The 13,929-nt window shown below is 45.7% G+C and overlaps 1 protein-coding gene across 10 annotated transcripts in view; it reads left to right on the top strand.

The window, feature by feature from the left end:
• LOC102379289 (mitogen-activated protein kinase kinase kinase 2) overlaps window positions 1-13,929 on the top strand; it is a 50,283-nt gene that overhangs the window by 35,413 nt on the left and 941 nt on the right. For all 10 annotated transcript variants that reach the window (XM_025210118.1, XM_025210121.1, XM_006028686.3 and 7 more), the window contains 5 exons: window positions 5,938-6,144; window positions 6,640-6,788; window positions 8,638-8,769; window positions 11,235-11,364; window positions 12,751-12,928. In XM_025210118.1, coding sequence (XP_025065903.1) covers window positions 5,938-6,144; window positions 6,640-6,788; window positions 8,638-8,769; window positions 11,235-11,364; window positions 12,751-12,928 — 796 coding nt within the window. The remainder of the gene's footprint in view (window positions 1-5,937; window positions 6,145-6,639; window positions 6,789-8,637; window positions 8,770-11,234; window positions 11,365-12,750; window positions 12,929-13,929) is intronic.

Here is a 13,929-nt window from a genome sequence, read left to right as displayed (position 1 = left end):
CTGTCTGGCAGAGCTGTTTGTAACCTAGCCCAACGCAACCTGGTGTCATCTGCAAATTGTAAATGTCTCAAGACCAGGGCTGCCCAACTTACGAGCATCTGGGGCATGCGCACACCCCAGGCCATGTGCTTCCCCTGCTGTGCCACACTGTGGGGCAGATGCTTCAGACCCTCCAAACTCCTGTGCTATGGGTTTTCCGGACATTGCAGGCTGGGCTTTGCCATCTCACCAGCCTGTCCTTAGAGGTTGGTGCAAGAAGCAGAAGTTGGAGGGGGAGCCCAGAGACCCTGGCAGCAATAGCAGGAGCAGTGCCTGGACCAGGAGTCGGGGGGTTGCGGGTTAACTCCTTGCAGGCTGCTAGTTGGACTCTTCTGCTCTAGACCTTCATCCAAGTCTTTACTTTAAGTAGAAAATAGAACCAGATGCAAAACAGACTCCTGGAGGGCCTCACTTGATTAAGTGCTCCCAATTCAGCAACATACCGCAGATAATCACCGAATGCAGCTTTTACTCAATCACTCCTTATGTTCACCTAATGGTGAATTCATCTAGACTGTATTTCCCAAGTGTTTAAGAGTGTCACTTGGGAGAGCGCTAAAAATCCTACTAAGACAAAGGTATGTTACATCTACCGTTACTCCTTTATCCACCGGGCCCACTATAATGTCAGTAAGGAAATACTAGTTCGATAAGACTTGTTCTAGACAAATCTGGGTTCATAGATGCATAGATGTTTGGGTCGGAAGTGTCCTTAGCAGATCCTTGAGTCCACCCCCCTGCCCTGTGCAGGAAAGAGCACTGCGGTTAGATGACTGCAGCCAGGTGCATGTCCAGCCTCCTCTTAAAGACCCTCAAGGTAGGGGAGAGCACCACCTCCCTTGGGAGTCCATTCCAGATTTGGGCAACCCTCACCGTAAAGTTCTTCCTGATGTCTAACCTAAATCTGCTCTCCATCAGTTTGTGGCCATTGTTCCTGGTTATTCCAAGGAGTGCCCTGGTAAACAGCATCTCATATTCCTTGCTGCCTTCCCTCCTCCCCTCCCCCTGATGAATGTGTAGGCAGCCACAAGATCCCCCCCTCAGCCTTTTCTTACAAGAGATCCAGGGCCCTCAATCTCTCCTCGTAGGGCTTTGTGTGCAGGCCCCTAACCAAATGAGTGGCCCTCCTCTGAACCCTCTCCATGCTGGCCACATCCCTCTTGAAGTGGGGCGCCCAGAACTGGACGCAGTACTCCAGCTGCGGCTTGGCCAGTGCCGCATAGAAGGGAAGCATCACCTCCCTGGTTCTAGTTGTCATGCATCTGCTAATGCTGGATGAAGTGCAGTTAACTTTACTGACCACTTCATCATGTTGATGACTCATGTTCATCTTGGAGTCAACTATGACTCCAAGATCCCTTTCCACTGCTGTGCTTCTGAGTTGTTGGGTTATAGTAATTATTTTCCTTTCACTGCTTATACTTTATTTAATAATTTGCTCTAGAATCTTTCTGGTAATTACAGTTAAGCTGTGCGGTGTGTAATGTGGGTCCTTTTTTCCCTTTTAAAAGAGAGCTCCCATATTTCCCTTCTCCAAATGTCTCCAAACTCCCTAGTCCTTCATTAATTAATGAAGGCAATCATAACTGGTTCAGACATTGCTTCATCTAGTTCCATAAGCATTGTAGGGTGGCTATAGTCATAGAATCGTAGAAAATTAGTGTTGGAAGTGACCTCCAAAGCCCTACTCAGTGAGACAGTCCCCAACTAAATCCTCCCAGCCAAGACTTTGTCTAGCTGGGTCTTAAACACGTCCAGGGATGGAGACTCCACCACCTCTCTGGGTTACCTGTTTCAGTGCTTTATTACTCTCCTAGTGAGAAGATTTTTCCTAATATGTAATCCTAACTTCCCTTGCTGCGACTTGAGACCATTGCTCCATGTTCTGTCATCTGCAACCATTGACAACAGTCTAGAGATGCTCTTTGCAACCCCCCGAAGGTATTTGAAGGCTGGTATTAAATCTCCTCCTCAGTCTTATCTTCTCCAGACTAAATAAACACAGTGTCCTCTGCCTTTCCTCACAAGTCATGTGCTTCAGCCCCCTAACCTTTTTCGTTGCCCTCTGCTAGACTCTTTCCAATGTGTCCACATCCTTTCTGTAGTGGGGGCCCAAAACTGGACACAGGACTCCAGATGTGGCCTCACCAGTGCCAAATTGAGGGGAAGGATCACTCCCCTTAATCCATTAGCCTTCTTGGCAACAAGGGCACACTGTTGGCTCATATTTAGTTTGTTGTCCACTGTAGTCCCCAGATCCTTTTCAGTAGATCTGATACTTAGCCAGTCATCCCCAGCCTGTACTGGTGCATGGGTTTCTTATGTCCTGAGTGCAGGACGTTGCACTTGTCCTTGTTGAACCTCATGTGATTTCTTTTGATCTAATCTTCCAACTTGTCTAGGTCTCTCTGAATCTTAGCCCTACCCTCCAGTGTAACTACTACTCCCCCCAGCTTGCTGTTGTCTTCAGACTTGCTGAGGGTGCACTGCATCCCATCTTCCAGGCTATTGATGAAGATACTGAAGAAAACCAGCCCCAGGACTGACCCCCAGGGCACTCCATTTGATACTGCTGCCAACTAGACATCAAGCCATTGATTACTACCCTCTGAGCCCGCCCATCCAGCCAGTTTTCTATCCACCTTACAGTCCATGCATCCAACCTGTACTTCCTTAGCTTGTTCATGAGAATGTTGTGCAAGACTGTATCCAAGGCCTTGCTAAAGTCACGTCCACTGCTCTTTCCGCATCCACAAAACCAGTCACCTCGTCATCAAAGATAATGGCCAGCAGCTCTGCAGTCACATCAGCCATCTCCCTCCGCACCCTGGGGTGCATCATGTCTGGCTCCATGGACGTGTACACATCCAGCTTTTCCAAATAGTCCCTAACCTGTTCTTTTACCACTGCTGGCTGCTCATCTCCGCAGACTGTGCTGCCAGCCAGACCTAGCTGTCTTGAATGCATCTAATTATCCAAATTTACAGGGGTATGGGTTGTAGCCGTGTTGGTCTAAGGACATATTATAATTATGACACATTATAACCTGCCTAACAACTGACGCTCCAGGTAGCTCTCCACTATTTATCAGCTACATTCATTCTCCCCTCCCCAGCCTGTCTCTCACCCACTGACTCCTCAGTTGACTTCTTCACTGCCTGCCTTTCTTGCATGCATACCAGCCCCTGGCCTCTTTACTACAGGTTCCCCTCACCAACCACAGGGGTTAGGTTCTGGAAAGTTCCCATGGTTGGCAAAACTAAAGGCTTATGGGTAAAATGGGGTTAGGGATGTGAATACTGTACAGTATAGTAAGTAAAAGTGATTTTTATACACCTTTAACACACAGGGTGGTCACCTGGGCAGAGGCGTACCCCTAGGGGTACTTAGGTTATAGCGGGTACGTGCTGGCGGGCAGGGATGGAGCATGCCCTGGGCGCAGTGGCAGCATCTCCCCCAGCACGTTTGCCTCTTACTCGGGCAAGGGGGAAAGGAAGGGGAGGGGAGGGACGCGCCGGCCGGCCCCTCACGGCACACTGCAGTGCTTCCCCTCCCACAGCCATCTGAATGGCGGGGTGGGGGTGTTTTGTGCCCACCTCCAGCAGCGTGCGATTGGTCGGTCAGCAGCCCCTGGGGCCCTGGCCAAGCCGGGTCATGGGACAATCCGAGCCCGGCAGCAGCGGGAGCTGCCCACCCGCACCCCTGGACGAGCTGCCGGACTTGGATTCTCCCACAACCTCGCCTGGCCGGGGCTGCTGTTGCCCGCTGCCCTGCTATTTCCCCCCCCCCACCCCGACCTGGCGCGGCAGGGAGCAGAGAAGACATGTGGGGATCTGCACACCCCGCACTGCCTTGGCGATGCGCCTCCTGCACACAGGGCTGCACTGAGGGCAGTGGCATGGGTCTTTGCCCCTGAAACCAGAAGCAGATACAGGAGGCACATCGCTGGGGTAGCACGGGGCGAGCAGCAGCGGGCAAGGAGATCCCCGCAGGGCTTCTCTGCTCCCTGCCATGCTGGGTCGCGAGGGAGGGAAGCAGGGTACAGCGACGAGTGGGCCTGCCGTTCCCTTCCACTGCAGGTGGGGCAGCTCACTGCCACCACGTGCACCTCTGGCAGGGCTGGAGGCCACCTCCAGCAAGGGGAGCAGGGGTTGTGGGGCAGCGAGGAAGGAGAGGCACGAGCAAGACCAGGGGGTTGGCAGCCTGATGCGCGGCCACGGAAAACCGTGGTTACTCAAAACTGTATACCGTGGTAGCCAAAATGGTATACAGACTATTAACCATGGATACTCAAAACCGTGGTTGGCGAGGGAAACCTGTGTTCATTCCATCCAGGAAGAGCACACACCAGCTGCAGGTGCTTCCTCAGCTTGACGAAGGGTATTTATACCTGAAAGCTTGCAAAGAAGAATTTTTGCAACTATTTGAGTTGGTCTAATAACAGGTATCAGATTTACCTGAAGAACCTTGTGTGTCTAGCTAGCCAATATATTCTTTAACTTCTTCCTCTCCTATTCTGGCCTGCACTCCTATCCCCTTGTTAATGTCAGTTGTGTTAAGCATCTCGTCATTAATCTTTTCTGTGAAGACAGAAGCAAAAAAAGTATTGAGTACTTCAGCCTTTTTGTCATCCGTTATTTGCTCTCCTTCTCTGGTCCCTGCTTTCCTTTCTCTTTCTTTTGCTCCTGATTTTGGGTTTTCTTTCACCTTCATTTTAAAGAATATTAGCCACCCTCTGAGTGAAGACATCGACCTAGATGTAACAGTAGAACTCCAGGGTATCTTTGGCCTGCTTTTCAGGAATGACTACAACCTAATATAGCAATAGAAAGGGAGGCACGTTCCAGGGGGAGCAGTGAACTGGATTTCTTCAAGTTGCACAGGAGTCTCAGTTACAAAACTCACTGCTCAGGAATTGCAGATGTTAGCTGTATACAGCTCCCAGTCCCTACCAGTATTGGACCAAGAACTGGCTCTGTTAGCCAGGGTAGATATACACATCTTTATGGTCTAACTAGGTTATGTATAAAGCACAAGCTATCATGAACCCAAATCCACTTCATCAGATGCTGTGAAGGAACAGCTCAGAGCAGAGTATAAAGTGGAGTGAGTGATTCAAATGCAATAGATAGGAAGGCAGGGGGAGTAGTGTGAGTTGCATACAAGCAAAGAACCCATAGGAACAAAGGGGGTCACAAAAGCTAAACCAGGTAAGAAGATAAAAATCTGTAGTCCCTGTTTAAACCATACTTAACACAGTCCAGTTTGTGGATGACTTCTTGTTTTGCAGTTTCCCAGTCAAACAGGTTTTTAAAGGGTTTTTGGAGTTTTTTGCCTGTGAACAGCAACCCAAGTCAGCGATGGAGTGTTCAAGGAAGTTTGAAGTGTTCTGCGACAGGCTTTTGTCTCTTTCTGCAGCTGACATCAGATCGCCATTCATTCATTCTTGCATGTAGAATTTGTCTCTGATGTAGATAGTGGACGGGCATTGTAAGCATTTGATGGCATATACAATGTTGGTAGACTTGCAGGAGAATGAACCTTGGATATTGGACTCCTGGTTATTAGGTCCAGTGATGATGTAGTCTGTATTGATGTGGGTCCATTGCAAGGCCTGGTGCCTTGTTGAGGGTGGGAGTTTTAGTCTGTTGTTTGAGAAATGCCGTTTGAGTCCCAAACCAAGCCATTAAGCTGAAGTCTGATCGCAGTGTGGAGGCATCACGTATACACTCTTCCACACAGCAGGCTTACCAAGCAACATAATCATTCAGTCATATCATTCTGTGGAAAAATCGAACTATGCAATGATTGCTTTATGCAGTGTATATTCATATATATTGCTTAATACTGTTTTTTTATAATACACTATCACAGATAGCCTTCTGTGCACTGTTGCAGGTCGTAAAACTTTTCCAAGGGCCAGGAGGACCCAAGGAAACAGCTTCCGGTCTCCAGTTAGTTTCAGCCCCACTGATCACTCATTGAGTACAAGCAGTGGGAGCAGCACCTTTACTCCAGAGTATGAAGATAACCGAATGAGAAGAAGGGGAAGTGACATAGACAATCCTACCTTGTCAGTGATGGACATCAGCCCACCCAGCCGCTGTAAGTTAAAGACACGTTGCTGCCTCTGACAGAAAAGTTTCGAAATGCAGAGGATAGGACTGACTGAGTATAGAACTGGGTAGAGAGTACGTGAAATAACTAGATTCTCAAAATATCTGTTAAAGCATGTTGTGCATGCCCACAAGGTGACAAAGTTAAAGTTGGGTGTCCAAGATTATCATAAGACTTTTTTTTTTAGAGGGCACTCTTACAACACAATGACCAAATGCATTTTCTTTTCAGATTAGCTCTTGGTACCTTAGGCATATATTATATTTAATATTTAAAAATATTTTGTGGAAGCAGTATGGATTTTATTAAGAAAGTGTTTGGATTAAATTTTTGATTTGGAGACTGTTATAACTCATTTTTATGGACATCTTCTGATTTAAAATATTTCTTTTTTTCCCCGAAATGTTATTTCCTGTGTATTCCAGTTTTACTTGAACTGAGTAGCAGGCTCATTTGAAAAACAAAACATACTTATATTTTCAGCACCACGAGCTCCAACTAACTGGAGACTTGGCAAGCTTCTGGGTCAGGGCGCATTTGGCAGAGTATATCTATGCTATGATGCTGATACAGGAAGAGAATTGGCAGTTAAACAAGTTCAGTTTGACCCTGACAGTCCAGAAACCAGCAAGGTAAGAAAGAGACCTAAAACAGGTATTTGTAAAGGACACTGTGAGAGTGGTTTTCTGTGTGATCTAAACAGATGTTGCTTTTCTCTTCTCTTTGTCTCCTTTCAAATAGTTGCACACTTAATCTGTCTACATGTCTAAATGATAGATATCAGTTCAATAATTATACTGTTCTGTCGCATGAGATTTGCATTTCCCATGCATCTTGCTGCAGATAACGTGTACAGTACTATCAAATTCAATATAACCCGAGTCTATAAAGCTAAATAATAATCTAATATTTAAGAAAATGCATCCTGCAGAAATATTGATGTAGTTGAATAAAAAATGTAGGAGCTAACATGTCTTTTCGTTCATTGTGGTAGAGAACATCATTAAATGGAGATGATTTAAGTACAAGTGCATGCTTAGGGTTAAGTCCAATGCCAATTGACCCAATATAGCTGATCCCAAATTGTTTCCCTAAGAGCATTTTACTGCTTTTGTTGCTCATGGCTTGGATTGGTCTTACCTGAATTTTGCCCTTTTAAAGAGTCAGAAAAGAAATAATGTAAAAGTGTCACCAGTGGGACTCTCTAGATCAGGGGTGAGTATAATGTGGCCTGCAGGCCAGATGTGGCCCACCAGGCCATTTTTATCTGGCCCGCAGAGCCCCTAAAAAACTTTAAAAATTAATATTTATTTGCCCCTGGCTGCCTGTCATGCAGCCCTCAATGGCTTGCCAAAACTCAGTAAGTGGCTCTCCGCCTAAAATAATTGCCCGACCGTGCGCAAGATCTATTGCCTTTCAAGTTGAGCCTGCTGGTTTTGTTAAGATGATAATGAATTATGGTATTTCCATTCGTTAGCATTGCAGTCATTATTGCTGCAGGAGAACGAGCTGGATGCTACGCCAGCTCTTCGTGCATCATGTGCAGAACTGACTGAAGCCAGTTTGTCGACTCTTCTGGAGGCATAGGAGCAAAGAAAGAAACGGTGGTCGGGTGACTGTGGTTTACAAAATGTAAATAATGAGTTTGCTCTGGAGACGACAAACACAGACCTCGTGCCCTCAGCAGTTACTGTTCAGTGGACAACCACACTTCCCATCTCTTTTAAAACAAATTCAAATCCATACCAAGAAAGGTTTCTTCTAACTTTGGAAACTTTTGAGTACCACAAGTGATTTGCAGTGGATAAATAGCAAATGTTAATGAAGGCCTTCCATGTGGGATCTCTGTAATCCTGTAAAATTTCATTTTAGAGCCGGTTTTAAAAATCTTATACAGCAAAACTTTACAAACAGGAAACAGCTTTTTTAGCCCTTTTTACCTGCTTCCCATGCATTGGGGAGGAAAAACAATTAAACTGTGTACGGGGAATTGATGCATTTAGATTTACGAATGTAGTCCTTACTTGGAGTAAAGTAAGAATTGGTATTAAAGGTTCCTGTAGACAGATATAAATTAAGAAAGCGTGTAACCCAGTGTTACAGCATGGCTTTTGAATTTCTCCATGCTTAACTAAGTTGTCAGATGTGTTATATCTAATGAGCTGTGAAATGAAGAGAGTGAGGACTCTTGGAGTTGAGAGAGGCTGGAAATAACTGCAGAGCGCTCCTGGAGACTTTACAGTCGAGCACTTCTCAGATCTTGTTGCAGAACTGTTCTGGTTCTTTCCAGCGCCAGTGTTTTCTGACTGGAAACCGTGTAAACTTTATGCAGTCTCCAGAGTAATTCTCCAGTTAATTTAGATTGCCCCAAAGTTTGTCCTTTAAATCCTGGCCTTGTTGACAGAAATCTGAAAAATGGTATTACTGTTATTAGCCAAGGTGTCTCCTGAGTGTGCTTAGTTTACTTGCATCTCTTTTCAGGAAGTAAATGCACTTGAATGTGAGATTCAGCTGCTGAAAAACCTGCTCCATGAGAGAATTGTTCAGTATTATGGCTGCTTGAGGGATCCCCCGGAAAGAACCCTCTCCATATTCATGGAGTACATGCCAGGGGTAAGCAAGAGAGCTCATTGCGGGTGGCGATGGTGAGGTGACAAGGCCTCCGGTGGATGAGTGTTGCAGGATCACACACGCAGATGTTAAAAGAGAAGGTAGTCTCTGCAAGCTGCCACATCGCTCTACCTTCTGCCTGACTTCAGACTAACGCTGCTCACCATCTCTGTACAGGTGTTCAAGAAATGTCAAATAAATGGGCAGCCAAAGATGATCAGCTAGATGAGGAACATCTGCCTCTTGTCTACTGTGTTAATTGTTTATTCATTTAGAATAGTTATATTAGAATAGTATGTTAGTATACTAATAGTATATTAGAATAGTTTAGGTCGGGGTGTCCAAACTTTTTGAATGTGGGGCCGGATCATGAACATCTTTGACACCAATGAAGTTGCAGGGGTTGACATGGTGCTGGTTGCCATGGCATGCATGCCGGGGTTAACCTGGGGCCCGCCTGGCCTGTCGGTGCCATGCCTGGGTTGACATGGTGCTGCAGGACCCGCCTGGGCAGAACCGGGTCAACACCGACCAGGAAAAGCAGCATGCACCTGAAGCCGGCTTCCCATGTGCTGCTGGGGATGGGAGGAGGCCGGCCAGGTCTGCACCTGACAGCAGAAGCGGCGGCAGAGCCTTGTGCCGCTCAGGACTGACCGGTCCCATCCTGAGCAGCACGTGGCTCAGCTGCCACTTCTGCTGGCCGGTGCAGGGGCAGCCGGGCCCGGAGAGCCGCAGTGCCCGGGAAGAGACTGACTGGGGGAGCACGCGCTGCCTTGCTGTAGGGCAGGGCAGTGGGGCTGGCGTGAAGTGGGCGGGTGAGGAGGCAGGCATGGGCCGGCAGTGCCAGCGGCTGCTGCTTGGTCTCCCACGTGGGGCCGCTGCCCCAGGCCCCGTGGGGGTAAGCAGCTCCCCTCCCCTCGTTGCCGGCTGGGGCCCATGGGCCGGCCGCTGCCGCGGCTCCGCACACCGTGGCGGCGGCTCCACGTTGCCACCGCTGGCTCCGCACACCGCCGCAGCAGCTCTGCACTCCACGGTGGCGGCTCTGCATTCCATGCCACCACCTCAGCTCTGCGCTCCACAGCACTCCCTGCCTGCCTGCCTCGCCGCGCTCCCTCCACGCTCCCTGCCCGCCTCTGCACTCCACAGCGGCAACTCTGCGCGGCGCCGCCACCGTGGCTCCACGCTCCCACGGGCCAGATAAAATGGCTTGGCGGGCCGCATGTTGGACAAGCCTGGTTTAGGTAGATTAATAATTGAATGCATCTGACTGGGCATTTCTTGCACCAGATGTCTTTGAAAAGAGAGCTTTGTAAACTCTTTTTTAAAGCTATCTTTAATTTTAACAACCCTTTTAAACTTCTGATCACAATCAGCATGCCTTTGTTCTAAAGCAGTGGTGGCCAACATTTGTGGCAGCTTATCTTTTTCGTTTGTCAGACGGAGTGTCTCTTACTATCTCCTCGCTCTGCCTGCTTCCCTACGGAAGTATTTTTTCCTCTCTGACAACTGCAGATTTGTACTTATTCTCAATATGGAACAAGCAGAACTCTAATTATAGTAAGATAGGCACATACTTCATCCATTCTGATCTTATATTTCTTAGAATTGCAGCCATCTACTTTGTAGAATTTCAGAGAAGAAAATTATGATTTTTTAATGAGAAGTAAGCCTCCTTTTCAGGACTTACTAGATTTTATGAGCTCTGGAGGGACAGTATCTGAAGTATGTAATTTTAAAAGCAATTTAATTTGGTCTCTTTCTGTCTTTATACTGTTTGTTTTAAACTATTACAATTATGTCAAATGAACTGCCCAAGCAATTAACATTTTATCTCCGGCTTCTTCATCCTGCTCCATTTTAGACCTCAAATAGCTTTAGCTTAAATCCATCCTCTGCATCGCCCAGTGTGGTCTTTGACTGTCACTTATAAAGTAGTTGGGGTAGAGGCAGAAAGTGTCTTGCTGAAAGACATTCCCATTATCATTGCTTAACCATCAGCCCTTCAGAGAAATCTTGTTTAGAGGAATAAGCACTTTGGTATTGATAAAATTCATAGTCTGATGACAGTTCTGTATGTTGTTTTGTTTCTTGCAGTCTTCCTTTCCTTTGCCATGTCCTTGTGACAAGGTATTTAGCAGATTCACTGGAGTCTGACAGGCTGCACCATGAACAGTTCTGCTATGGCCTTTGAACATGGGACCTCTGGGCTGTCCACTGTATGCCTTAGCGCCCAGGCCACCCCAGCTTCTAACATCCTATTAACAGCTTAATCTTCTCATTTTGATCGAGATGTAACTCTGGATCTACAGTAAGGTGATGCAGAGAAGTTCAGACAGAACATTGTACCTCTTAAATGTCGGATGAAACTCGACTCCACAAAATCTGAAATAGAAATCTAGCTTTAGAGGGAGACTACTCAGGTTGCTAAAAACAATGCGTTGTTTAATGTTTTCTCTCTTTGGCTGCAGGGGTCTATCAAGGACCAGTTAAAAGCATACGGAGCGCTCACAGAGAACGTGACCCGAAAATACACCCGACAGATTCTGGAGGGAGTTCACTATTTGCACAGTAACATGATTGTACATAGAGATATTAAAGGTAATGAATAAGTCTGAGTTCTGCATTCATTGCGATAAATACATTCAAACTTTGTAGGTGAAGAAAAAGCAACTGAGCCTGCTAGATTTGTGCTGCCAAAATACTGGCTTAGCTTCAGTTTTTACATCAAGAAAGCTTTATCTTCAGAAATTAACAACATTTTCCCCCAAACTGGAGGGGGAAAGTAGCTTTGAGCCTACTAATATACAAATAGAGTATGTATAAATACTGAAAACGTTTGCTTACGAAACAGCCGTATGCAGTAGAAACCTGTTGTAAGCGTGATGGACGCTCGTTAGTACCTACAGTGAGTTCTTGTTACTATCGTTTTTCTTACATTTCTGAGGATTCAGATTTAGTGTATTCATGCCAATGCAAGATGGTCTTTGTAGGCAGATATGCTGAATGTAGAAGCTTGCAATTCAGCTCAAGTCTGATAGCAAAACAAGATTTTCTGAGTTCTATTTACCCATTTACTTCATTTTCCGTATTGTGTCCTCCTCTTCTCATATATTGACAAATTTGATCAATTGATCACTTAGACTACAAAACACCTCTAAAACTCAGAATTCAAGGTCTGGATCCAAATCAATAGAGCTAAGTTATTCAGCCTTTTTTGTGAAATGAATGTGGCTCTGCCCTTGCTGAATATTTCTGTTACCAGCCATTGGCTTGTCATGAATGACTCTTTTTGAGGGCACATATGTCATAAACTCTCAGCATGGGGAAGAGGGCCGCATGGTATGGGGGAGACAGGAAAGGGTTGCAAACAGATCTTAGGGAGTTGTGGCTCCCTGCCTTTTCCATATTGCTAAATTGAGGGAGGAGAAGAATGTCCTAGCTAAATGAGTAGAAAAGGTTGAGAAGCAGTGTTAATACAGATATGCTGGTCTAGAGCCAGCATCAGCTGCACGTAGGTTCTTAGCAATTCAGGGAGCCAGAACCAAACAGCGGGCTCCCAGCTGACAGCAAAGCAATGAACCCTCTCATATTTTGGGAATACACTGGATTATACATCTTTGGAATAAGGGCATCAACAGAGCAGAGACAGATTAAATTTGGCAGCGTACATATCTGACATAGTTTCAGGCTCTCTTCTGACAGCTTGATGACACACTCAGCTCTGCTTGGCCTGCACTTGTGAGGTTTCTTGTGGAACCAAGGCTAGAAACCTTTTCCTAAATGAAATATTTATTTATAAGATTTCAGAACAAAATGCTATGGCAGGGGAGCAAATTCTGTGAGCATGGGTTCCACAGGGTCCTGATTATAATAAATTAGTGAAACCCAATATGTTTTGCTACCGTGCACTCCGATACAGTTCAGGAGCCGTTAATAAGATAAATATAATGATTGATTGAATTTCTTCCCCCTCCCCCCTCTTAGGAGCAAATATTCTGCGAGATTCAGCAGGCAATGTGAAGCTTGGAGATTTTGGTGCCAGCAAACGACTTCAGACTCTCTCTCTCTCTGGTACGGGAATGAAGTCGGTCACAGGGACTCCATACTGGATGAGTCCTGAAGTGATCCGTGGAGAAGGGTATGGCAGAAAAGCAGATATCTGGTACGTTCCCATCTACCAAGAGGTATTTGCATACTGCCCCAGATCAAAGCTGAATTAGTGTTCAGTATTTTATGCTGGAGTGCTCTAGTTATGGTTCTCCGGCAACATGTAAAAACACTGTTCGGGTAACAAAGGACGTACTGGGAAAAGCTGACGTGGAATGGTTTGTTTTTGGTATATTAGTGACTGTGCTCATTGATTTAGAGATCCCAGCGAGCCACGCTCAGGTAGCAGGAGGCCCACCTGATATTTGTAAATACTGCCGGGGCATTAGTTAAAGGGGTATAAAAAGAAATTGAGATTTAACCACTGATGGCAATTACCATGGTAGTACTAGTCCAAACCATATGGTGACTGCTGTCACGTTGAGAAGGTTCAGAGTCCCAACTTGTGTAAATCTTTTGCTTCTTCCTTCATTTCCTTAAAACTGTTAATTTAACAGCATGAATCACCTGTTGCAGTTTATCCACTTATTTCTCAGCATAGCAGGATCACCTAGTTTTTTTACCTAAACTTTTATTTATTTAAAAAAAATAAATTACAGCATCCAGAGCAGTTTGATGCATTTTGATCCTTACTATTTTTTTTTTTTTAAATAACACTGACCTAGTAGCAAGTAGATGTCTCTATGGTTTGCTGGTACTCAAAAATGCTAACGTGTGAAATGATTTATATAAACCTTATTCCTCCCCAGGATGGTTGGGATACAGAATACACAGTGAAGTACAGTTTCTTAAAATAAATCAAACTCCTCCATTTTGCATTGTTATTCAGATACTTAGAACAAAGATAGACCTTCCAGGGTTTTATGGAGAAGAGTTGTCTTGTATATCTAGGAAAGCTGTCTACAGAGTTTAGAAATCAGCCTTTGCATAAAATTTAAGCAGTTGATTTTGAAGGTCTAGCCTTTCTTGCAATCTCTGATAATGACCTGGTTGCCACAGAAGTCCTTTGCCCTGAGGTAAGCGGGGAGGGTCACTACCTACTGGAATGTGTTTTGC

Source organism: Alligator sinensis, unplaced genomic scaffold (genome assembly GCF_000455745.1).
Source record: "Alligator sinensis unplaced genomic scaffold, ASM45574v1 scaffold991_1, whole genome shotgun sequence".
In the NCBI taxonomy this organism is placed as follows: domain Eukaryota; kingdom Metazoa; phylum Chordata; order Crocodylia; family Alligatoridae; genus Alligator; species Alligator sinensis.
This window is presented reverse-complemented; position numbering and strand designations above follow the sequence as displayed.